Here is a 26304-nt window from a genome sequence, read left to right on the forward strand (position 1 = left end):
ATATTCACTACCTTGATTGTGGTGATGGGTTCATGGGTGTATACATATGTCAAAATTTACCAGATTGTACACTTAAAATGTGTGCAGTTTATCGTATGTCAATCATACCTTAATAGAGGCACATATGTCTATGCAAAGCAACATTTCAACAATGCTAGGGCTTACAAAAAAGTTTAGAAGAAACTCTGAGAAAAAAGAAATTAGGATGAAGTTCTGAGAATGTATTATCATATCGTGATATGATTTAACCAAAGAATTACCAAAGAATCACTTTTCCATTGATAGTCTTGTTAAAAAGAAAAGGTGATCTAATGGTGTCTGTTTCGGTTGCAGTATCAGAAGCATTTAATTCATCTTCACAAGAGTCACCCCAGCTTGGCAGTGTATCCACATCCACAAACTGGGAAGGTGCACCCAAGGGATCCATGGAATGGGAACTTCAGCTCGTCTTTTCCCAGATTCCTCAGCAACTCAATATTCACTGGAGACTTTAGCTTAAGAGAAAAAGAAACCAATGTTTTAATAGAGAAGCACAGATACTACTTTACTTCTATTAGAGCAAATAACAAAACACTACTGTGAAGTGCTCTAACAGTATATTGTATTATTATAGTCACTTAAACAGTCCATAAAAATCAATGTACAACAAAGGATCGCTAAGTTTTTTTCCTCTAATTTTTCCAGCTTTTCTAAAATAGGAAGAGGGATTATTTAAGCACAAATTCTTTTCAGAGAATTACAGCCACTAAAATAATCACAGGGACCACCAATTCTTCTTTCCAGAAACATGGGAATATTCATTCAACACTCACCAAGTGTCTGCTAAAGGGGGGAGGCAGGGGGAGGAGGAGAGTGCTAGGTGCTGCAAGAGATACAAAGATAAGTAATATGTACAATTTAAAGAGTTCAGTCTAATGATAATGTGGCGGAAATACAGATTGAGAAGCAGGGAGTTTACGTCAATCAAGCAGTAAGAGATAACAAAGGTTTAAACTAAGTAGAGAAGGAGATGGAGAAAGCATGAAGTTTAAAGGCCTACATTCCTGCTCTGCTCATGCCTAACTGTCTATTCTCTCAATACCAGGATAAAACTTCTTGAGAAGATTATTTTTATTTGCTACTAAATACTCCTTGAAATCATTTTGAAATAAACTAATTTTATCTACAAGATTGTACTTAAGCAATTGAATCGGCCTTTGAAACTGGAGGCACCACAAGTTCTATTGATCTGTTCACAAGTATTCAGACCTGAACTGCACAAGCTGAAGAGAGGACAAATGGAGACTACACTCACTTTCCACTTGACTCGTTCTTTGAGAGAATGCAGTATCCTCAATTCTCTTTCACAACATCTTGATCTCCTTCTCCTCAGTCTGCCTATTCCCAAAAAATGTCCCTACCCCATTTCTCCTTCGGAAATGGAAACTCTTTTAACTGCTTAACTTTTTAAAAGTAATCTGTTTTGCAGCTCTACTTCCTATTCTTCTCTTTATGCAACGTACTGCACTTTTGCTTCCATCTCTCCAACAATGCTAAAACTGCCCTTTCAAAGTCAGCAATAACTCCCCAAATGTGGAATCCAAGAGCTGATCAACTTTTAGCTACATTTACTATTGATTATTTCCTTCCTGAAACTCTACTATCTTCTTTGACAGTACACACTCGGGGGTCTCCTTTATCTCCAACCTCATCTTGTTAGCCCTTCTTCCCAGATCTTAAGTCATTGTGACCCACAAGCTACTGGATGTTAAATGAGTAATTAAGTAACAGTCAGAGTGCTTACTGTAGGGCAGAGTTTAATGGCATTTAAGGGCAGTTCCATGGCATTTAACAAAGGGTAAATTCTTTTTCAGCTCCATCTCTAAACAGAAATTTACTTTCTAACCAAAAAGAAATTTAAATCTCCTCCTCCCCAACAATGTAAATGGAGCCCCAAATCCAAGGTAGGCAGGAAAATCTGATTCCTTATCCTTAAGGAGCAATAATTTTTAACATTCTTGGGGTCACAGACCCCTTTGAAAATCACATGAGTGATAAAGACCCTTTCATCACCCAAAATGTGAGCACATAAGCTCATACAAGCACAGATTTCCAAATAATTGTGAGAGGGTTCCCAGACTCAGATTAAGAATCCTAGTGATGGGAAGAATGCAAACAGAGGGCCCAGGTAAGGAGAGAGGATGGGCTCAATCCCCGGTCAGTGCACATACAAGAATCAACCAATGAATGCATAAGTAAATGGAACAACAAAATTGATGTCTCTCTTTCTCCTACTTCCTCTCTATTAAAAACATCAATAAAAAAAAAAAAAGACAATAGAATTAAGCAGAGCCGAAGCCGGTTTGGCTCAGTGGATAGAGGGTCCCGGATTCGATTCCGGTCAAGGGCTGGTACCTTGGTTGCGGGCACATCCCCAGTAGGGGGTGTGCAAGAGGCAGCTGATCGATGATTCTCTATCATTGATGTTTCTAACTCTCTATCCCTCTCTCTTCCTCTCTATAGAATTAAGCAGAACTCCTTGGATCACTGTCTCAAAACAACCGGATTGTTGTCTGGATAAAAAGAAAACAGAATCATTTTCCATTTATATCTGTGTACTTATTCTTCAAAATGCTTACACTGATTAGGTAGGCCTAGATGAAATTACAAAGAGAGCTGGTCCTTGCTTTTGATCTCCCTTTAAAAAATGTTTTTATTGATTTCAGAGAGGAAGGGAGAGGGAGCCATAGAAACATCGATGAGAGGGAACATCAATCGGCTGCCTCCTGCACGCCCTCTACTGGGATGGAGCCCCCAACCCTGCATGGCCTGTGCCCCAAACGCATGGGGACGGTGCTCAACCAACTGAGCCACACCAGCTGCGCTTGACCTCCCATTTCGACCAGTTCATTTTCACTGTCTTTGCATAAATTACAGGCTTACCATTCTTTACGTCTTTGTATTTCAATATTTATTCAGGGTACACTAGATATTTGTGCACAATACCTGTATCCCAACATCAAATCTATTATATTTAAGTCATTCTATGCAAATGGAAAGAATGACTTTTTTCCTCAAAAAAATTACTTACATGGAAAACAAGCAGTCAATATGTCAACAATAAATAGAGTATAACAAAAATATTTCTAAAACGTGTCAATGGCACAGGTCAAATTCAACACCATCATTCAAAAACATCCAAAGCACATGCTGGAATGGCGAGTTAGTAGTACCACATTAAAAGAACTTTACTATCTTCAATTGTAAGTATTAATACTTTGAGCAATTTTAAATTTAAATAAGAAGTTAGGGTTATACTCTTGTATGGTGTATATATTGGGAACTTTATAAGATGCATAACCTTAGCACTCAGTCACAGCTGCTCTTACACCAATTTTTATTAAATTTGAGATTAGTTAGCTACAGTTGTAAAACAGCTTTCTTATAATCAGATAATCCAAGGGGTGTGATCTAGATAGCAGGTAGCCTACGAAGTTTTCTACTGAAGCATAGGTTAGCTTTCATTGTCCACAACTATAGACATCAGGACTCATTTCTGAACATTTCTAGGAAGCCCAACTATACAGGCGAATAGAACTGCAAGAGCACCGAAGCCTCAGTGACCCAGCGAGGGGGAGTCAGCTCTGGTCACTTCCCCCTCAAGCGGCCAGGGAGCGGAAACACAAAGCCGGACCAATGTCACTCCGGGGACGGCGGGGATCCAGACAATTCGGCACGGACCGCCCAGTCCGCCGGGGCAACGTATAGATCCCATTCTGGGGCTATCACCCGCAGGGCTCCCGCGCCCTATTGGTCCCGCACCCAGGGCACGCGCCTCCCCCGTGACCACAGCATCACGATCCCTGCGCCCGGGTCTGCCTACCTTCTCTCCTCCTGGATAAGCCGTCCCCGACGGCGCATCGGGAAAGAGAAACCCAGCAGCGGGGAAGGATCCTTCTTCCAGAGAACCCACAGAACTGACCCTCTGCCCGCACACCCAGCCGGGGTGAGTCCTGCGCGCCCCCACCGCGTCCCCACCGCGCCCCCGGCCCGCTCCGCCCCGCCTCCCCTCCCGGCCTCTGCCCACCCCCTTTCACCTCACTCCCGCGGTCCCATCCGGGCGGCAGGCGGGGCGGGTTAAACTCCTCATAGAAAGCCGCCGATCGGCACCCCGGACCACTCTTCCAGGAGCTGGAAGGGTAAGGCGATCCAAGTCCCTGGAAGCCGGAGGGACCAGCTGCAGAGGCTCCGGGCTGCGAAACACCGACTTCCGTTCCCGGCCGGTGCTCACCAATCAGAGCCCGGGTCTTACGTCATTTCCGCCTGGAGAGGCCTAGAAAACGTCGGATGGAAGAGAGTGGGGGCGAGGACCGGAAGGGGCGGGTCCCGAGCGCCCGGAGCCTCGTGGGAGCTGAGGTGAGGACTCCGGCTGCTGAGGTGAGGACTCGGGGCGCTCCGCTCCTCAGCTTCGTTTCCTGGCTGAGGCCTTCGTGGCTGCCAGCAGCAGACGAGGGGAGAGGGGGTTGGGGTCGGTCGCTGGGGTGGAGGGGACACCTGGGCGGTGGAGCGCCCCACCGCCGTGGCGGAGGCCGCGCGCGGACGCCCGGGGTCGGCGCGTGGACCGGCTCGCCCGAGGTCGCTCCGGCGGCGTGGTCGGTGCGCGAACCCCTCTCACCCCCTCCAGACCGAAGGCTCAGTTTAGGGACGTCCCAGCCCTTCCGAGCAGCATGGCGGCAACGTGTTGGGGGCGCGGGAGGACCGCGCGGTGGCTCAGGAAGCAGGGGCGGTCGGGGCGCCGAGGAAGGTCAGGCGGTGAGGCCGGTGATGATGCCTGATTGTGTGGAAGACGGTGAAGCATGGAGGCTGCGGAGAAGGCCGTGAGAATGGCGCCGATTCAGATAGGCAGAGGGGGGAATGCTTGGGGGTGTAGGTGACAGGGACGGTGCGAAGGCAAGGTGGCAGGACGCGCGGAGGGAACCCAATAGCCCGGCCTGAGCGAGCTTCCGTGAGCCGTGAGGAGGGACAGATAGGATGAGTTCTTGTTGGGAACGGCACACCATTTCGTCTTTGCAGGGCATTTGGGGGCAGGGCAGCGCGTGTGAAAAGATTAGGCTGGTAGTATTATTACGACTTTTAAGTGAAAAGACTTTCCTAAAAATGCAGGCGGCGGTGCTAGGTGGGGAACTGGTGCCGGAGCTTAGTGATGAAAAGGCTGGAAGCGGACGTAGTGGGGGGAGAGGGGGGAAGGGTGCTCCCTCTGAGACAGTCGGCGAGGTGGGAGTTTCCCACCAACGCGGGCGGGGGCCCCGAGAAGCTTGGCGGTTAACAAATGTTGGCGTTAGCCTGGCTGGGAATCTGCCTCTGGCATGTGAAACGTGCTCAGTGTCTGGGGGCCAGCCGTTTGCCATCTCCGCCCGGTTTCCTGGCCTGTGAAATGGAAAATAACAGCAGTACCTGCCTGGTTAAGGTTATGGTGAAGAACTTTTTTACATTGATATTTACAACATGCGAGGTGCTCTAAGTGCTTTACGTATATTAACCTACTTAAGTGACTCAATTGCTGTTTGTTACTAGAGAAATGGATACGTTTCTTCCGTTAGATACATAGCTAGTCAACATACACAGATGGTCCCGACTTAGGATTTTTCTACTTCACGGTAGTGGGAAAGGGGGGTATGCATTCCATGCAAACTGCACTTTGAATGTTGATCTTTTCCCAGACCCACTCTATGCCGTAGGATGCTCTTCCGTGAGCTGGGCAGTGAGCCCCAGCTCCCCGTCAGCCACCGATCACAAGAGCAAACAGCTGATACTCTCCATTAGATGGGTCATGTTAGATCAGTGGTCGGCAAACTCATTAGTCAACAGAGCCGAATATCAATAGTACAACGATTGAAATTTCTTTTGAGAGCCAAATTTTTTAAACTTAAACTTCTTCTAACGCCACTTCTTCAAAATAGAGTCACCCAGGCCGCGGTATTTTGTGGAAGAGCCACACTCAAGGGGCCAAAGAGCCGCATGTGGCTCGCGAGCCGCAGTTTGCCGACCACAGTGTTAGATGATTGTGCCCACATATAAGCTGAGCTGTGATGCTCTGTAGGTTGGGTGTATTAAATGCGTTTCGATGTACAGTAATACAGTGGGTTTATTGGGAAGGCCCTCCCCCCCCTCCCCCCAATCGTAAGTCGTGAAGCTGTTATAGTAAGCACCTGTTGGCTGCTATAATATTTTTTATTAATGAGCCAAAGGTTACTACAAGGTTTTGAGCCTGAATGGCTAGGAGGTTTGTGTGTCTTAAAGTCAGAAAACAACAACAACAGGTTCAGGAAGCAAAGTAGGTATGTTTTTAGACGTGTTAAACGTGATGCTGCAAGGTATTCTAATGGGGATGTCTAATCAGTATTCCCGGATGTGGACAGGACTGGAAATAAAGATGTGGCAGTCCCTCGGCGGAGGCGGTCTCTATGACGTCTCCGAGGAAAACACTGTGGAAAGAATCGGGAGATGGCCAAGGACTAGCATGAGGAACAACTGCAGTTAAGGAATAAGATGAATTGGGGAAGGGTTGATAAATGGCGTAGGTTAAGGGCATTATCACCACGTGAATGTTATCTTTCTTTGATTTTTAACTGGTTTTACGGTGGTTACTGTGCTAAGAAAAATGGGGCCAGTGAGTGGTTACTGTGTTTTTTAAGTACATGGGTGTTTGGGGGCTTACTTTTCACTTTACCATGTCAAGAGCACGTGGGCTTGGCTTGTTACTTCCTTCACGTGTTGTCTCTTAGCCATAACCAGTGTTTTCAGTGAATTTGACTTAGTGCGGGAACTGTGGCATCTTTCAAAAAGAGGGTGCCAAGTTGCTGTGCCATTTTCTGTGCCAAGAGGAGGTGGCGACCCAGACTGTACTAGAACAGTAGGTCTCAAAACGAGGAGCGCAGCAGCAGGACTTGGGAACTTGTTAGAAATGAAACGTCTTGGGCCCCACCCCAGACCTACTGAATCACAAATAGGCCTTGGGAAGGGGAGGTGGTGGGTCCCTGCAATCTGTTCTCCTGAGCCCCAGGTGAGCTGGGTACTTAGGGAATTGAGAATCACTGTGCTGAAGGTAAGTGCTGCGAGGTCAGGGAGTTTGTTGATCTGTAGCTAGCATCTACAGCAGTACCTGTCTAATTAGTAAGTTTACAATAAATGTTCGTTGATAAATATTTTCAGTCCCAGGCTCTCAGTCTCGGTGTAAAAACTTAAGAGGGTGATGAAATGGACAGAAGCTAATTTAGCGACATTGAGGCCATACATCAGATATTTGTGAGAGGGGCATGACAATGTGAACAGTTTGCAACTTGATGAATGAGGGATTGATTACATGTTGAATCGTCAATGAGTAAAAAAGTAAGATGTGCAGGTATTTTATGCCATGAATTATTGTATAAGTTAACCATGTGATAAACAGTTGGTGTTTGCTAGCCGAGTAGAACCACCGTGCCCAAAGGACTGAGTTTTCTTCGTTTGCCTGTGCAGCTGCCTCACCTGTGGTTTCAGAGCTTCTAACATGGGGCTCACCAAGCAGTACCTTCGCTATGTTGCCAGCGCAGTCTTTGGCCTCATTGGCAGCCAGAAAGGCAATATTGTCTTTGTGACACTTCGTGGGGAAAAAGGCCGCTACGTGGCAGTACCAGCCTGTGAACATGTTTTCATCTGGGACTTAAGAAAAGGAGAGAAGGTAAGCCAGAAATCACCTGGGTCAGTGTTGACATACGGGTATTTGAGGATGGAGAGGCAGAAGCAGGAGAGCTCCGATTTCTCGTGCCCAGATTCTGTATGTGTGTGCCCCTAGAAGGGAAATCTTTTTTCTTTGGTTCTAGATAGCCAGGTATCAGGTTCTAGCGTGTTCTACACAAAATTCTGGAAACCACCACCAAAGAGCTTACCTCTTAGGAATCTATTTGTAGTGATACTTAAGGTAATTATTTGTAATCATTATTCCCTACATGTGTGGAATGTAGGGAATAATGCTTTACCACTCCTCTATTTGTCAGATTCTTCTACTTGCCCTCACAGCCAGTTATAAAATTGAGGCATTTAAAAGGAATAGTTCTCTGCTGTGTTGACTGACTCTTTTTCTTATTCAGCTGAGGCTCAGGTTGTTAAACTAGGCTTTGATATTTTGTGTAACTCTAAACGCATAAGCCTACCACTTCTACCAAAACAAACACAGGCCTTTTGATCTTGTCTGCTAAAGACAAGGTGACAGGGACGATGCGAAGGCAAGGTGGCAGGACGCGGGAGGGAACCAAATAGCCCGGCCTGAGTCTCACTGTGTGACTTCCAAGAAGTTAATACTTGGATACTTGTTGCTGCGAAGGGTCCCTTGGGGATAAACCGCAATAGCACTCTGGTGCCACATAGGTTGGTTTCTTAGAAGATGGGGCTGTGTTAAGCCAAGGATGTGTTCACAGCCCTTTATGGAAAACCACTTCATGACATAGGATAAGAACTTAGTAATTCATGCCATTGCCTGGGAAATTTCTGCATGTATTATGCTAATGCAGAGCTTTGAAGAAAATAATTTTGCGTTTTCTTGAATGATTCATTTCCCAGCACTAATAATAATTCCTATATTAAAGAAGTTGAGATGGATTCCGGTTTCATTATTATCTGTAAGACTGATTTGGAGTTTCTGGTGCTCTTAATTTTATGGTGCTTGATTATTCCCACTCTTTCCTTGATGACATGCTTAATTCCTCTTATTTTTATTGTTATGATTTCAGATCCTTATCCTTCAGGGGCTTAAACAAGAAGTCACTTGCTTGTGCCCCTCCCCAGATGGGCTGCACTTAGCTGTTGGTTATGAGGATGGGTCTATTCGAATCTTCAGTCTCCTGAGTGGGGAAGGAAATGTAACCTTCAATGGACACAAAGCAGCCATCACTTCCTTGAAGTATGATCAGCTGGGAGGCAGGCTGGCATCTGGGTCCAAGGTGAGACCTGGAATCAGGTGCCCTGATTTTGATCTAGTAAAGGACTGTAATCCTATGCTTAAGCAGGATGTACACAAAAATTGTTGAATGAACAATGGGCACATCGTGTACACAACAGTGTAAATGGTAGAAACAGAGCAAGAAGGATGGGTCTGAATGGGGAGGTTCATTTTGTTTTCTGTCATAGTCTTGATTAGAGCCCATTAGCTATAGGAACAAAATGAGTATGCCCCTGGTAACTGCTATATAACATCATTGTGGAAGTGCTACCCAAAATAGTACACGAGGGCAGAGACAGAATGATCATCTTTGCCATTGAGTTTAGTAAAATTGGTAGCTTTCTTATATCTCAAAGTTAGAAAATGTAAAGATTCCGTTTACAATGGTTTATTAAGTAACAGAAAAATACTATGAAACTTGACTAAAGAAAGTAACAGAAGATTTGAATAGACACACAAACCATGTGCTTGAATAGAAAGACAGTATTAGTGTTTTCTAATTAATTAGTATAGTAAAAGCAATTTAAATAAGTATCCCAATGGGTTTTGTTGTTAGAACGTGATCAAATAATTTAAAAACATCTATGGAAAAAACAAATGAATCATAAACTCTAGAATTTTGGGAAAGAAGACTAATAAAAGAGAGTTTGTTTTGTGGCTTTTTTTTTTTTCAGGATTAGATTTTTTTTTAGGATGTTTCAGATATTAAAATGCACTATGAAGTAATAATTGAAAACATATTAATCTTGTATTAGTACAAAATAGGTAATTATTACAACTTAATGAGAGTTCCAGAAACAAATCCACTTTCTTATTCCTAATGAGTATATTTTGGAGATGATATTTCTGATGAGTAGAAAATAATGGATGACTTATAAAATGGTACTTACACAATTGGCTAACTATGTGGGGGGGGGGGATTTAAGTTAAAGCTTTACCTCATGCTATAATATTAAAGAGTGATTGATATTTCAAGTCAACTAGAAGGTATATAAGTAAATATGTACCTGGTGCCAAGTGGAAAAAGATTTCAAACATATCAGCAAAGAAACTATAAAGGAAAAAAGATCAATAGATTTGAATACTTAAATTTAAACATTTGTACTTTTAATACTATATAGGAAAGCTGTTATGAGTAAAGCTTAAGAATTATCACAGGAAGAAAATATTTTTCCTTTTTTTTTTTTGGTATCTATATGAGAAGATGGATGTTAGCTCAACCTATTGTGGTAATCATTTCACAATATGTGTACATCAAACCATTTTGCTGTACATCTGAAACTTACAAAGTGATGTATAACAATTTGTTCTCAATAAAACGAGGGGAAAGCATGTAATATATTCTATATCAAAAGAAAGCTTTAATATCATTTGTCTCTTAATAACTTACAATAAAGTGAAAAATAAGACCCAAAGGTAGACAGATGACATGACTTGGTAGTTCGAGAGAGGTATAGATGGTCAGTAATCACCCCAGACCATGTACAGAATTTCTCATTGGTATTCAGAAAATACAAGGCAAATAAATATTGAGACAACATTTTTTTTTTCAGAGATGAAGGAAGAGAGAGAGAGAGAGAGAGAGAGAAAACATCAATGATGAGAGAGAATCATTGATGGGCTGCCTCGTGCACATCTTCCAGTGGGGATCGAGCCCACAACCCGGGCATGTGCCCTTAACTAGAATTGAACTCAGGACCCTTAAGTCCACAGGCCGACACTATCCACTGAACCAAACCAGCTAAGGCAGTGGTCGGCAAACTCATTAGTCAACAGAGCCATATATCAACAGTACAACGATTGAAATTTCTTTTGAGAGCCAAATTTTTTAAACTTAAACTTCTTCTACAGCCACTTCTTCAAAATAGACTCGCCCAGGCCGTGGTATTTTGTGGAAGAGCCACTCTCAAGGGGCCAAAGAGCCGCATGTGGCTCACGAGCTGCAGTTTGCTGACCACAGAGCTAGGGCAAGGCAGCATTTTTAGCGTGTGAAATAGGCATTGGGTTTTGAGAGGCTCATAGTGCCCAGAGCTGAGCGGATGGGAAAATGGGTCTTATCGTACTACCCTTGCTGGACATAGAGATTGGTGCACCCTTTCTGGAGAGTACCTTGATGATAGGAGTTGCAAACCTGAAAAATAGGGATACTTTTAACCCAAGACTTTCCCTTCATAGTATTTACCCTGATCAGAGATATATACAAAGGTGTGTGTGTGAAAAAAAAAAATATATATATATATGTATGTATATGTGTGTGTGTATATATATGTGTGTGTGTGTGTGTATGTGTGTATATACACACATATATATATGTCCATTTCCACATATTTATAATGATAGAATATTGGACACTACCTCAATGGCTAAAATAGAAAAAAAATTAAATAAATTATTGTATATCCTTAGGATTAAGAGACCATTAAAAAATGAGAGCAAAAAAAAAAAATGAGAGCAGTCTGGAAAGACATGGAAAAATGGGAATGCATTAAGTGAAAAAAGGGGGAGGGTTTTTTTTAATGAATAGCATTTTAATAGGAAATTATCAACCTGGATATATACATCAAGACTGGAAGAACATAAAACAAAGTATCTGTGGTGATTATAAGGACTATATAATAAAAATTTGTAACAAAAATGTTACATCCTATTGTTAGGCCTTTATATGATAAAGAAGGTTCTGTATTATTTGATCCCTTTAGGACACAGATATTATTGTGTGGGACGTGATCAATGAAAGTGGCCTCTACCGTCTAAAGGGGCACAAGGACGCCATCACACAAGCATTGTTCCTACGAGAAAAGAACCTGCTAGTCAGTAGGTAAAGAAAAAGTTTCGCTTCCAGTTCTTCTCTAGGTGGAGGGTTTTAAAGAGGGAATTTGCTCCATTGCTTACTCATTTCTCCACGCTACACTCAAGCTCATGTTCTAGTTTCCTCTGTTCTCTGCTTTTCTCTCTGCTTCCCTCCACTCCCAAACAGTATCATATAAGCTATCTGGAGTTACTCATAGTATTTTTAAATTCTATTTTCTGATACCAACTTTTACATGTTCCTTAACCTCTTGATGTGCCTTCTATATGAGCTGTGCACTTTCTGGATCTCCAGAAAGTCAGGAAATCACAATATGGAGCAGTGGGCAGAGGTGAATACTAAGTATTGGTTTAGCCCAGCGGTCGCCAATCTTTCAGACCTCGCAGACCACCAGTTGGCGACTGCTGCTCCAAAGGTTTCCTTAAACCAGTGGTCACCAACCTTCCAGACCTCATGGACCACCAGTGATCCACGGACCACTGGTTGGCAACCTCTTTTTAGCCTGTCGAGAAGAGACGTGCTCTGTATTTAGGCCTTCTGACATCTACTAGGTTGAGTCATTTGAAATTTCCATTTGTGTAGGTCAAAAAAGATTGGTCAGATATCAGCAATTGCATAGGGTTAACCTAATGTAACAATTATCATTCCTGAGGAATGGCCACCCAGGGAAGTTTGGGGTCCTGAGATTTGCCAGGCAGTAGCTAGAAGAGCCGTAGGAATGACTGGGGAACTTGTGAAGGAGCACGCGTGCTAATGCCAGTGGCGGGCTGTTCCTGTGGGGAGGGTGGAACACCAGTGTGTCCTGTTCAGATAATAGATTCCGTGAGAGCAGGAATGACTGCAATTCTACTGGAATATGCACATTATAGTTTAAGGAAAATGAGGTGGGATTTTGTAGGAAAGACTTTATAAATGGGATTTTTGTTTTGTTTTTCCCCACTTTGGTAATGAAAGGAGACTTAATTAGATTTGTATTAGTGAGCGAGCAGGGCAGAGTAGAGCCCATTGGCAGGGAATTTTGGAGCCAGATGATGGGAGGTTTTGAGAAGGGTTTTGATGAAGAGCCTGATTTTGAGTCTGGTGTGAACTTAGTAAATTGAGATTATCGGACAGAAGTGTATTGGATGTGACAAGGGAACAGGAAAGGGCAGAGCAGCCAGACGAAGAGCTGTTAAAATAATCCAGGCAGTAGGCCTTAAATATAGAAATGGATTGGAAGGAATCAAGGCTTATCGATTTCACTGAGGCGGCATTTTTAGGACGTAGAGAAAAATGACATGGGAGCCTAGGGAGCAGGGAGATCTAAGAAGTTTCTGTTAGTGTGCGAGAATGTGCTGTGATGATAAACATGATGGGCTTACAGATGAAACGTATTATTAATGATTTTAGAGAGAGTGAAACCAATCAGTGGCCTCCCCACGTGCCCTGACCAGGAATCGAACCCGACACTCTTTGGTGCATGAGACGATGCTCCAACCAATTGAGCCATACCATACCTAAAAATATTCACATGGAGAGCTCAGATTCTTTACTTTTTAAAAGAAAGTTGGGTAGAATAGCAGTGTTAGTGAAAGTCTGATTACTAATAGTTGGGTAGAATAGCTGTACGTTATCTGTTTAAGGTTACAAATGAGACCTTGGTCTCCCTGTTAGTTTCAAGATTCTTTCTAATAATACTTTTTACTGTTTCTTCTTTTAGTGGGAAAGATACCGTGGTGAAATGGTGGGACCTTGATACCCAGCACTGCTTCAAAACGATGGTTGGCCACCGAACTGAGGTACATGTGGGCTCCCAGGCCCAGGGAAAGAATTCGGGGCAACAGGAAAGGCTGTTTTCTCCCCCGGTCCTTTCATGGCTCTTTGCTTTCAGCAGCAGTAATCGTCCACTGTTACCTGGAGAGATAGTCAGTGTGGTTGGGGAGGTGCCAGCCATCAGCAGATACTGGCATTTACTTAAAATTGGCTTTGGATATGTTTTAACCCATGAATATGTGTTTCATCTTTTTTTTTTTTTTTTAAACCCTCATCCAAGGATAGGTTTTTATTGCTTTTTAGAGAAAGAGGAAGAGAGAGAGAGAGAGAGAGAGAGAGAGAGAGAGAGAGAGATCTCTGAGTTGCTCCCGTACATGCCCTGACTGGGGAACAAACCCACAACCTAGATATGTGCCCTAATGAGGAAGCAAACCTGCAACCCTTCGGTGCAACCAACTGAGCCACCTGGCCAGGGCTAGTTTCATCATTTTCAAATAGTAAGTGTCCACCTTTATGATTGTAGGGAGGTTTAATGACACTGAGTGTACAGTACCTGGCCCGGTGACATGTGAATAGCAAATTGTAGTCATTATAAAAGTTACCTGAACTTAGATCTCTTCAATAGAGATCAGGAAATATTACACATCTTTGCATCCTACTCTGTTCAAACATCTTACGCTTTAAAAGCATATACCTGGAGTAAATGAGGAAATGCTTGTTAGATCTCTGGTTATTGATTTGTAATAGTACTGCTATTTTTATTGTTTAGTTCTTGGGTATTTGAGGCTGAATATTATGCAATAGATACGAATGGAGCTCCTTTTATTTGCGAGGTAAGGAAGTATCAGACTTAAAAATCTTCATTTGAGTGGACTCTTGTTAGGATTTATGTTGAACACCGTTCTCTAAATTTAAGGATAGCAAATTGCAGAGAAAAGTCAAATTATCAGACAACAATTCTGCCATAGGCCATTTTTTCTTTCTAACAGTGGAATTTCTCACAATCCATGTTGCCAGAATTACCTTAATATTAGACTTTGCAAATGCCAAAGAGATGTCACTACAGTATACTGAAGCTTTTGGAGTGTCACGTCATACATCCTAGGGTCTTAAAAGTTGTATTATTGGAATCTCTATACTCTAGGTGTGGGGGTTGGTTCTGGTGTCAGAAGAAAAGCGACTCATCACGGGGGCTTCGGACAGTGAGCTGAGGGCCTGGGACATAGCCTATCTGCAAGAGGTAATTCCTTTTTCTGATCACGTGCCTATCATGTTGCACCGGTTTTAGGGGCTCATTGACTTTAGAAGAGGATGTAACTACTGAGTGCTTCACACAGTGTCACGTAGTACTGAAGGAATGCTATCCCATTGATAACCTGCAACTTCTAAACAAGTTTTTCTTCATTCTGTGCTCCATTGCCCTCATGGGTTCGGGCTTGGAAGAATAGCTTTAGGCATCTAGCTTCTGACCATGCTAATGTTTTAGTTTGTGGGATTCTTAGCCTAATACTCCTGGACCTTCGGTGTCCATGGATGGACTTGAGAATATCAGTGACTCTTTCCCCTCAAACAAAAGTCTGTAAAGTTTGTGTATTTCTAAATACATATATTCTGAGATCTATAACCTTTTCTCAGATCCTCAAAGATTTTGTGAGGAAAAGGTTCTGGACTTTAGGTTTGTTTGTTTTGTTTTTTAATATAGTTTTATTGATTTCAGAGAGGTAGGAGAGGGAGAGAGATAGAGAAACATCAATGATGAGAGAGAATCATTGATTGGCTACCTCCTGCACGCCCCCTACTGGGGACCGAACCCGCAACCCGGGCATGTGCCCTTGACTGGAATCGAACCCAGGACCCTTCAGTCCGCAGGCCTGACACTCTATCCACTGAGCCACACCAGCCAGGGCTGGACCTTAGGTTTAGCTGGAGTTCGGTGTGTGGTGTGTCCAGCAGACACTTTGATAGGTTCTACATTAGTAGGCGAGGGCTTAGCTTTTCTTTATTTGAGGGGAAAGTATAACCTCTCTTGCAGTGCTTTTGCAGTTCTTAATGCCAGTTTGAATCTTTCCCTCTAGAATACCATTTACCTAAGAAGGTTTTAAGGTTAATGAAGAGTCAATCATTTATTGTCACCTTGTTACTAAATAATAGTTCTTATACTCTGGATGTTACTGGAGATAGGATAGCCAACAAGGTTTTGTATGCATTTGTTACAGTCAGTCTTTAATATATCCTGATATAAATGTCCTGCCACTGAGGAGGTTTGACCAGAGAGATCACTGAGTGGAGGGTACTAGTGGCCATCAGGTTCCTAAGTCATTAGGGTTAAGAGTCATTTCCTAGAACATTATTTCATATTTTCCGTTTTCGTAAAACAGATTCAAGATCTAGAAGAACCAGAGCCCAAAAAAATCAAGGGGTCGTCCCCTGAAGTACAGGACACACGCGAAGCAGAGGATGGTGCCCTCGAGGTGGACGAGGCTCCTGAGGATGTAAGGCATTTCTGTTTCTGATCTCTAATTGAGCCGAGTGGTGGGGAAAGGGGAAATTGTTATTGAATTTGTAATTCTTGGCATTGTTGTAGGGAATGACTTTGTTATCTGCATTTCTTAGTCGTCTTTTCAGAGGTTAACCTTCCTCTTGCTTGTTGCTCCTTCTGCAGCGCATCCTCACCTGCAGAAAAGCTGGTTCCATCCTGCGGGAAGGAAGGGACAGAGTCGTGAACCTCTCGACCGACAAGACAGGCAGGATGCTTGCTTGCCATGTGAGTTCCAGTCTCAGGAGGAAGAAACAAGAACTAGGCGTTCCTTTCAGAGACCTGTTCTTTCATAGTCTGTGTGGAGATGAATTTTTCTTTGGTCATGCTAAAAATCATGATACTGTGTGGACCTATAATCCCGAGCTTCTGTCAGCCACCACATTACTGTCAGCCACCACATTAATAATGGCTCTTATGTTCTTACGAGCAACCATTTATTACATGCTTGCTTTCCTAAGCAGTGCTCTGAGTAGAAGGTGGTGTTCCCCCTTCACAGATGAGACAGTGAACCCAGAGAGATTAAGTTGTCCAAGGTGATACAACTAGTAAGGGAAGAAAAGGAAACTGGTTTAGTTCTTACTGAGAAAAAGCTAGCTGACAAATTGCCCATCCTGGACTCAGTCAGCCTTTTGTCTTTCTAGGGAACTGATTCTGTGCTGGAAGTATTCTGCATCCTCTCCAGAGAGGAGATTCAGAAGAAAATGGATAAGAAGATGAAGAAGGCCAGAAAGAAAGCCAGGTGTGTTTCCTTAATACTTACTAATAGTCAGGTATCCTGGGTGGGCCCGTGTAGTAGCCATAGAAAAACTGGGTTAAGGAAATATTTACTCTGTTTCCAGTTACTGTTAAAAGCTAGATGTTGAGACATGCTGGTAGTCCCAAGTTTACACTTCTCCTCTTTAGTACAGCTTTTTAACTGTTGCATTCCAGACTTGAACTCAGCCACACATAGACAGATTTTTAAAAATCACACCTAAAGGCCTTAAATTTCCAGAGGGCAGCCCTGTGTCTTCAGTGACAGCAGCCTGTACAGAAGGAAGCGGGTTGCATGATGCTCACCTGTGGGGCTGTGAGAAGGAAGGCTGGTTGGACAGTCATGTAACTGAAGTATGGAGGCTGTATAACCCTGAAATAGGACATTATATAGTCATAGAAGTTGGTTCCTGAATGGTTGAAACTTACCACGTCGCAAAGAAATAAAAAGTCATCTGACCTGGCAACTCTTTTGAGACCTCTGGTTTATCTGACATGATTGGATTGAATTTTTTAAAAATCCAGGTTAATGGATTTTCTAAAATGTCCTGAAGTTAGAAAAATTTACCAGAAACATTTTAGTGGAATAGTTCAAATTACAGAGACTTGTCCTAGGAAATTGTATGGGGTCTTGCATTCAGAGCCTCCCACCCCCCATTTTTTAAAATACATTTTTATTGATTTCAGAGAGGAAGGGAGAGGGAGATAGAAACATCAGTGATAAGAGAGAATCATTGATAGGCTACCTCCACCTAACTGGGAATCAAGCCTGTAACCCAGGCATGTGCCCTTGACCAGAATCGAACTCAGACCCTTTAGCCTGCATGCTGACGTTCTATCCACTGAGCCAGACCAGCTAGGGTGAGCCCATTTTTTGAGAGAACCCCTTAAATGCAGTAATACCTTACATTTGTGACACTGCAGTGCACAGAGCTTTTCTCCATCCACTACATTTGTAGTTCTCACAGTCATCCTGTATGGTTACGTGCCACTCCCAAGATCACACAGGCTGTGAGTCTCAGAGCCAGACTTGATTCAACTAGTAGCACAGCTGCTGGAAGAGTGGTAGCATGACTTTGTTTCCCTCTAGAGTAAACTCTGGCAAAGGGGAGGAGGAAGACCTTGAAGTCACTGTTGAAATGACTCTGCAAGATGAAATCCAGCGGGTGACAAACATCAAAACATCTGCCAAAATCAAGTGAGTACTCATGCAGTGTGTGAAGTAGCTGAGGGGTTCCTGCAGTGTTGTAGGAACAGCGAGTGGTAGCATTGTATTGGCTTGGTCACGCTACTTGTAAGCGGTCTGTACGAATTGTGTATTTGGAGACAGTGATCGTGGGATGCCTGTGTCACACTCAGCTCCTGCTCCTCATAGGGGGCACACTTACTTGTCATGTCATATTAGTTTTACCTTTTATCTATTTGATTACTATTCTTTCCTGCTGCCAGTTTAAAAGAAAAATGTATCCCTCATATGCCGAAAGGATTTAAGGTCACTTACAAAAGATACACAAGAACAACATATATGCCAGGTCCAGTGATTAAGCCCAGATTTCTTAAAAGCCTATACTCAACTAGTATCTAATACTCAGACTTCTCTTACATGTAAAATTCTTTACACTTGTTCACACTCGTATAGATTGAGGACATTTCAAAGTCTTTGTCCTAGAAACAGTTAACCGTGGGAGCTGAGACGTTTATGAATATTTCCACATGCAGATCCTTTGACCTGATCCTCTCACCGCAAGGAGAGTTAAAGGCTGTCTTCCTGCTGCAGAACAACTTGGTGGAGTTATATTCACTGAGCCCGTCAGCGCCTGCACCTCAGCCTGTGAGGACAAGCAGGGTCACCCTCGGGGGCCATCGCAGTGACGTGCGGACTTTGTCCTTCAGCTCGGACAATATCGCTGTCCTTTCCGCGGCAGCCGACTCCATTAAGATTTGGAACAGGTTTGTGACGTGATCTTTCGGTAGCTTTATCCAGCATGTTTTCTTCCCTTTGAATCGTTCTTAATACTCTTCATGGTTAGTTATTAGTTTCTTAAGGCCTTAAAGACAGTGCCATCCAAATGTATCTTCAGTGTTTTTTGAGTGTATGTCTGTGGGGTTTAGGAAAAGTTGCCTTTTTGTTTCATGCAAAAAAATTCAAACTTGTTCCATGTATGAAGCTTGTAGCTGAACATGGATGGAGAGAAACAAATACACTGCCTACTTGTTAAATTCAGGTAGGCTCTTCGTGCTGTCCAGTAATGCCACTAGACGGCTTCACTCCTCGCTTTGCTAGGTGACTTGTTCATGCTTTCTTTTCTCAAGCACCTTTAAGCTGGTGGCCTTGCTTCCTACTTCACTGGAAAAGTGGAAACTTCTAAAAAACGTTCATATGCTCCCATTACACCTGCCACATAGCTGTATCTATCTCCACACAACCTGTCCTTCCTCACAGTGCTGTGTTGGGGCTTCTAACAAAATTAATCATCATTTGTGTGAGTTTCTCATCTCCTTTCCTGCAGTTTTCCTTCTCCTGCATCATCAGTTTCCCTTTCCATCGGCCATTCCATCAGCATATAGATGGGCTGTACTATCTCCCGTCTTAAAAGTAATAACCCTGTCTCCTCCTCCTCTCCTCATTCAGCTCCCCGTCTGATTTCTCGTCTCCATGCTGTCTGCATCTGTCTCCACGAGGCTTTACCCTCACCATGCCACCAAACCGCTCTTGTCACCACATCAGACATCTTGTTTCCAAACCCAGTGACCTGTGAGCTGCATTTGACACTCCTTGAATTGAGCACTTTCTCCTCTTTGAAACACTTTCTTTGATTTTTATTCCTCTTCTGGCTGTTTTTTTCTTAGTCTTTTCTGGATCCTTTTTACCTTTCGTGTTGGAATCCTTCGTGGGGGAGTCTTTGGACCTTTTCTGTGTCCCCTCACTCTATGTGACCTCTAGTCACAACTTTCTCTGTGTGGTGACACAAGTTTATAGCCTTACCCTCTCCCTCCCCATCAGGCCCATTTATCCAAATGCTTTGCTTGTGTCACCACTTAGATGTCTAGTAAGCATTCAAATTTTTATATGTCCCGAACCAGACTTGTGATCTTCATTTCTTCAACAATTTTCCCACCCGCTTCTTACAGACTTCCCCATCTTAGTACATAATTACTTCCTTCCAGTTGTTCTGGCCCCAAATCCTTGTAGCCATTCTTGATTCTCTCTCATATCCCATGTCCAGTTCATTAGCAAATCCTTTACCTTCAAAATGTACCCAAATCCAGCCACCTCATCACCTGCCCTGCCTGCACCCGATTCACACCACCATCATCTCTCCTCTGGACTGTTGAAATAGCTTCCTGACTGGTCCCCCATAGTCCACTCTCAACACATCAGGCACGGCAGTCTTAGTGGGAGTTACGTCACTTCCAGTATCTCCATCTCCAACCTGAAGCCAAAGCCCTTCCAGACCTCATCTCTCACTGCTGCCCCTTCTGCTCCCCTGCAGCCTCACTGGCCTTTTTGTTCTTCCTTCAACACAAGAACATGCCTGTGTCATGGCTTCTGTGCTCCCTGTTCTTTCTGCGTGGAACCATCTTCCCCTGTTCCTCTAGGCTTTCTCCGTCTTCTCATCAAAGGGCAGTCCTGCTACCCTCCCCCACCCTTGCACTCTGCACACATACTCCCCCCCAGCTTTGTGTTTCCCCATAGCACCTGCTACCACCTGGTAGACCAACATTTATCTGTCTCATTCCTAAAGAATGCTAAGCTTCACGAGATCCTGGCGCTCAGTAAATCTTTGATGAATGAAGTGGGCATTTGATATACATTTGTTGAATGGATGAACGTTTATGGTCCAGTGTTTATGTAGGGATAGATAGAAATAAGCTAATTTGACTTGCAGTCCTGAGCTCACTTCCGTGTAGTGGCAGGTGGGGTCTCTGAGCCAGCAGATGCTTTTTCTGCCTGCTGTTGTCTAATCTCTGCTCCTCAAGGTGAGGAGGCTCCTCCAGTGAAAACAAGCTTTTCTCCCTTGACTGCAATTCAGTCTGAGCCAAGGGTTCTTCTGGCTTGGTCCTCTCTCACGTTGATCGCTTTGTGTGGCTAAGTGTGCATTGAACACACACCCTGACCTCTAAGGTGGGGAGGCAGGTTCTTTTCACAAACATATTTTTGTTATGTTCCGCCTTCTTTCTCACAGGTCTACACTGCAGTGTATCCGCACAATGACCTGCGAATATGCGCTTTGCTCATTCTTTGTACCTGGTGATAGGCAGGTGGTCATCGGAACAAAGGTAAGTCGAGATTTTTTTCTTGGATTTTGGTATCTATCCTACTCAGTATTCTTAAAGGCATTTAAGAAACCTGGCTTCTTTTTTAGCATAGTGGAAGTGTGTTAGAGCTGGATAACATGAAGTGTTCATTGTCCCTGTTTTGAGGGTTTTGTTTTGTTTGTTTCTAAGAAATCAAACTTTATGTCAATTATGAGGAAGACAAAGTCACGACCCTGAGATAACTGTCACTAACATTTTGGTGATCAGCTTTTGTGCATCTTTTTGAGCACGTATGTAATTGTGTTTTGAGAAGACTAATGATAAATACATTAAGAACCTAGCTTCATGCTTGGCGATAGAAGCCTCAGTAAAAACCTAACCAAGGCCTCATTCCCAGCTGCTCATTGGATTGGGGATACCATGCAGGAATGAGCAGATGTGGATCTGGAGTCAGAATCTCTCCCTTAAGAAATAGTAATTTGGAGCAAGTCCCATAACTTCTCTTAGAGTTTCCTCATCTCTCTAATGGGATAATGAGGCTTGCTTCTGACTGCTTTCCCCCAGATGAACCTTGGTTTGAATTCCACACAGCCCTTCCACTCACTGGCTATGAGGCCTTTGGGCAAGTTACTTAACCCTGTAAGCCTTGGTTTTCTCATGCAAAATGATGTAAATAACCTACCTCCCAGCATGCAAAGCACTTAGCACAGAGACTGGCTCACAGCATGCTACTAGTAAGAGCTGGTACCTTAAGTAGCAATGATGAGTAGGAGTGAGAATAAATGGAGTAAGGTCTATGGAATGTTTGAAAAGTGCTTTGCAAGTATTTGTCATTTTTATCTCCGTAAACCAGGGCCGTGTGTGCATGATTATTTTATTAGAAAACCTGTGTAACACAATGGATATCCTTTGCCCAACACAAAGTGAAAAATCAGCTGGAGAGATTGTGGGGTCATTGTCAGGGAAAGCATTAAATTCAATTAAAAGTCACCCTTGTTTTTCATTCTTCTAACAAATATTCACCTGCCATTTGCTGTTGGGAGACCATTTTGCATATGGCCTTCAAGGCCACCTGTATGACTAAAATACAATCCCTAGCCTAGCCTCTGTGCTACGCAGATAATGTACATTGTCTCAATGAATCCCCAAACAGTGTAGAAAGGTGGGCTTTTACAGATTTACAAAACGGGCCCATAAAGATGACTTCACCAACAGTCACTGAGTTGGAAAGAGGCAGCCCTGGGACTCCAGTCTCCACCTCATGCTCTTCCCACTGGGCGTGCAGAAGCTCAGAGCAGATTTTGCCACTGTGTGTGGTCCGTGCTGGCACCATGGCCATGGCTTACACAGGGTCTTAAGCAAGCGTGGCTGATGCTTTCTAAGCCACTACAATATTTTTAAGGTTCATTGCTCACCCTAGCATGGTAGATAGTCAGTGTAGGGTAGAGAGGAAACCAAAGCTAGATGGGGAAGGGTTGGTTAAGCCAGTTACCACAGACATAGTCCACTTACAAGACTGGTTAAACTTTAAGGGTTTCCAGGTTTGCCAGTTGCTGTTAGGTTTATTCTGATTTGCCTGTGGCCACGATGTTTACTTTTTGAAGATGGGGAACCAATGAAAATGGCAGGAGTACTACAGGAATAGCCACCCTGCCAGGGTTCACTCCACACGTCAGCAGGGGTTCATCACATTGATTCGGGTAGGAGTGCAGAGCATGGACGTGGAGTCCATTTCCAAGCAGTGGCCGCAGTGTTGCTGCTTGGCGGTGAAGTCTCTCCTGCCCCGCGCAGGCAGGAGTAGTGGGTGTGCTCAGCGCTGTGCTCGTTCTGTCTCCCACAGACAGGACGGCTGCAGCTGTTTGACTTGGCCTCGGGGACCCTGCTGGAGACTGTGGATGCCCATGACGGGGCTCTGTGGTCCATGTCTCTCTCTCCAGACCAGGTAACGTACAGATGTTCACATCTGGACTTCAGGACTCTGCCGCATTTCCCATTTCTTCTGTCAGGTTTCACTGCTGCCTGATAGATTTCTCTCAGGGTTTCTTTAAAGAAAGCATGTTTTGTCTAATCTTTCGATTTCTTGTGTGATGTCCTCCTATATGTCATTGTGAAATGAGTCCTTGATCAGCTGCTCTCAGTCATCAGTTACATGGCATCACATTCCTTGCCTTCATGGTTTTCTGCCAGTGGCTTATGATACTTCTTAAGAGGACAGTTCCTTGGGCAGCGCAGTGCAGAGGGTAGAGTAGGCTCTTCTCCCCTTTTAGTCCGTTCATCTGTGACTGTAAGTCTAGTGTTTTAGCAGATAAGTTGGCCCTTTTGAGTCATTCACAGTGGGCTTCCTTCAGAGGCGTCACCCTCCATGAGGGTGCAGTGGCTCAGAACATTGGGAGGTATTATTTGAAAATATCTTAAGAGATTGTGGCCCATTCATTTGCATATTCTGAATGGTGGTGAACCCTCATTCATTGAATGTAGACATTTTTGGAAAAAACTCAATCTGGATTTTAGAGTGGGTAATGTTGTTGGAGTCAGAATGCAGCAGCATGTAAATTTTAAATGGTTATACCATCTTGCATTTGTACAGTAGTCTAATTTTCCAAAATATTTTCACATCCATTATGCAGTTTGTTATTTTTGCGATGAGTTTGTAAACTAGGTGGTCTTTATCACCACGGCAACAGTAAGTGTCTCTGTAAAGTTGTTTCCTGTTACAAATCTCTGAATTGAGATCGTTTCTACCTCAGTGTTCTGGACACTACACCAGCCCTGCAATGGGACGAGGCTAATTGTCTTGATATTGGAAAGCGATTTTAACATATTTTAAGCAGAGATATTGTAGGGGTACATTTATGCTCTTAGGTGAACAAACTTATTTAGATGATCCTGCCTGTTTATCTGTGGAACTGCTTTGCCACTTAGTAGCAGATTCCTTAGACTGTTGTCTTCTCAGGTGGAGCACAAGCCCCCAACGCTCACTGCATCTTTCCTCCTGATGCCGAACGGAAGTATAACTAGGACTTTCTACTAGTTGTCATCTGTCGTTAGTGTCGCTAGGAATCCTCATACGGTCTGTAGCAGCAGCCCCTAAAGAGAGTGAAGGAGTTAGAAACCATATTTAGTTCTTATCTCATGCCATTGAAGACCAATGATCTTTATACTATTTTGGTATTTTATCCAGGTTTCTATGCTAAAATTCTTTTTAATTGGGATGTCATTTGGTTTTCAGCGTGGCTTTGTGACAGGTGGTGCAGATAAGTCTGTCAAGTTCTGGGATTTTGAGTTGGTGAAAGATGAAAATAGTACCCAGAAGAGGTGAGTAGACGTTTTTTATTTTCCTCCATTTCTTGGACTGAAAGTGGGGACTCACTGAATGGACTTTTTTGAGTATTTCTGTTGAGCCCCAGAGTTTTTTGGCATTTTCGTCTGCCTTTGTAAGGTACTCATTATTTTTTTCTGGGTGATTTCTGTGATGCTAGGCTTTCTGTGAAGCAAACCCGAACCCTGCAGCTGGATGAAGACGTTCTGAGTGTCAGGTACTCGCCCCATCAGAACCTGTTGGCTGTGTCTTTGCTGGACTGCACTGTGAAGATTTTCTATGTCGACACCTTGAAGGTACCATGGTCGTGCCTTTCTTCCTTTCTGACTGGCCTGAGTGGAGATCGTAAAGAAGTGGCCTTGTGCCCGGCCAGTGTGGCTCAGTGGTGGAGTGTTGACCTATGAACCAAGAGGTCACGGTTCGATTCCCAGTCAGGGCACATGTCTGGGTTGCAGGCTCGAGCCCCAGTGAGGGGCCTATCAATGATTCTCTCTCATCATTGATGTTTATCTCTCTCTCTCCCTCTCCCTTCCTTTCTGAAATCATTAAAATATATTTAACAAAGAAGAAGTGGCCTTGACTGCCCAGCAGGAGCATATATCTAAAAACTTGTATGTGGATCAAACATTGTAGGTGCCCTAGGAAAGCCAGAGTTTTATGTTTTATTTTTTTTAAATACATTTTATTGATTTTTTACAGAGAGGAGGGGAGAGGGATAGAGAGTTAGAAACATCGATGAGAAAGAAACATCTATCAGCTGCCTCCTACACACCCCCTACTGGGGATGTGCCCGCAACCAAGGTACATGCCCTTGACCGGAACCGAACCTGGGACCCTTCAGTCAGTAGGCTGACACTCTATCCACTGAGCCAAACCGGTCAGGGCAAAGCCAGAGTTTTAAAAGAATCCTTTGGTTTATAACTTTTGTTTAAAGCAAGTTATATTGCATATGTTCAGAAAATCCTGTCCTAGCCAGTAGTTTCAAGGGCATCGCTGGGTGTCCCGGGCAGGGATTCCACACTCGGCTTTACATCAGGGTCTTTGTGTTGCTTTAACAACACAGTTTACTGGGCCCTACCCGCGGAGTTGGTAGGACTGCGTTGAACCTGGGAATGGTGTGAAATAAGTGCCCCAGGGTCTCTCCAGCTGAGAGATCCAGAGACCATCTCTGCTCTGTTCAAGGGAGGCTGGAGGCTTCCGGGGCCTCCCGGCTCCACTGGGCTGCCATGTCCTTGGCAAGGGCATGCTGGGTCTGAAGCGAGACGGGTGCAGGCTGCCGTCAGTGGTTTGCTTTTGAGAATAAACACATAAGGCGACCCAGACAGTGTTAGCATTGGATTTTGGAGTTATATTTTAGATTAACATGTAATAAATTATGCCTGTATTTTATAGACAAACATGAAATATTTATATTCTTTTTTTTTTTTTTTTAATGTTTAGTTTTTCCTCTCACTGTATGGACACAAATTGCCTGTTATATGCATGGACATCTCTTATGTAAGTAAAATTTAAATAGTATCTCAGTAACAAGTTACTTTTCTAAAGCATTTTCTTAGTTCTTGGCTTGATGGGTCATTTTAGAATATTTATTTTTTCATTCTGTTGTATATCTCCCTCCACACCCAAAAGCAAACTAATATATATTTTAATCCTACTTCTTGTATATACGTTACTTTAATGTTTTTAGAATGTTTTCACAAATTAATCCTCATAACTAGCTCCCTGTTGTGGATTTCTCAGGTAATATTTTGTGTAAAATACTATAATTGATAGAGCACCCTAACATATGAAAGACTTTAAAAAGGCACCCCCTCTGCTTTGAAAGCAGGTAAGGAAGATGGGCCTTAGCTTTCTATGTGGACATCCACGGTATTTTCCACTGTGTAAACTTTTAGTCTCTCCACCAAAATCCTGTC

The 26304-nt window shown here is 43.5% G+C and overlaps 2 protein-coding genes across 5 annotated transcripts in view; one reads left to right on the forward strand and one right to left on the reverse strand.

Moving 5' to 3' along the window:
- GDAP2 (ganglioside induced differentiation associated protein 2) overlaps nucleotides 1-4225 on the reverse strand; it is a 28709-nt gene extending 24484 nt beyond the window's left edge. For 3 of the 4 annotated variants that reach the window (XM_054711604.1, XM_008147229.3, XM_028154176.2), the window contains exons 1-2: nucleotides 4077-4225; nucleotides 261-494 (exon numbers count right to left, since the gene is read on the reverse strand). In XM_054711604.1, coding sequence (XP_054567579.1) covers nucleotides 261-427 — 167 coding nt within the window. In that variant the 5' untranslated portion in view covers nucleotides 428-494; nucleotides 4077-4225. Of the gene's footprint in view, nucleotides 1-260; nucleotides 531-4076 lie in introns of those variants that run through there. The other variant, XM_054711603.1, reaches the window with a different exon arrangement.
- Nucleotides 4226-4374: 149 nt separating this feature from the next.
- The window catches only part of WDR3 (WD repeat domain 3), a 30767-nt gene continuing 8837 nt past the window's right edge, over nucleotides 4375-26304 (forward strand). Inside the window, exons 1-16 of the mRNA XM_008147230.3 lie at nucleotides 4375-4416; nucleotides 7498-7699; nucleotides 8748-8957; nucleotides 11656-11774; nucleotides 13465-13543; nucleotides 14662-14757; nucleotides 15896-16009; nucleotides 16180-16281; nucleotides 16698-16795; nucleotides 17900-18007; nucleotides 18529-18759; nucleotides 20997-21090; nucleotides 22910-23011; nucleotides 24299-24384; nucleotides 24549-24684; nucleotides 25829-25885. Of these exons, the coding sequence (XP_008145452.2) occupies nucleotides 7529-7699; nucleotides 8748-8957; nucleotides 11656-11774; nucleotides 13465-13543; nucleotides 14662-14757; nucleotides 15896-16009; nucleotides 16180-16281; nucleotides 16698-16795; nucleotides 17900-18007; nucleotides 18529-18759; nucleotides 20997-21090; nucleotides 22910-23011; nucleotides 24299-24384; nucleotides 24549-24684; nucleotides 25829-25885 (1803 nt within the window). The 5' untranslated portion in view covers nucleotides 4375-4416; nucleotides 7498-7528. The remainder of the gene's footprint in view (nucleotides 4417-7497; nucleotides 7700-8747; nucleotides 8958-11655; nucleotides 11775-13464; nucleotides 13544-14661; nucleotides 14758-15895; nucleotides 16010-16179; nucleotides 16282-16697; nucleotides 16796-17899; nucleotides 18008-18528; nucleotides 18760-20996; nucleotides 21091-22909; nucleotides 23012-24298; nucleotides 24385-24548; nucleotides 24685-25828; nucleotides 25886-26304) is intronic.

Source organism: Eptesicus fuscus, chromosome 22 (assembly GCF_027574615.1).
Source record: "Eptesicus fuscus isolate TK198812 chromosome 22, DD_ASM_mEF_20220401, whole genome shotgun sequence".
Lineage (NCBI taxonomy): Eukaryota > Metazoa > Chordata > Mammalia > Chiroptera > Vespertilionidae > Eptesicus > Eptesicus fuscus.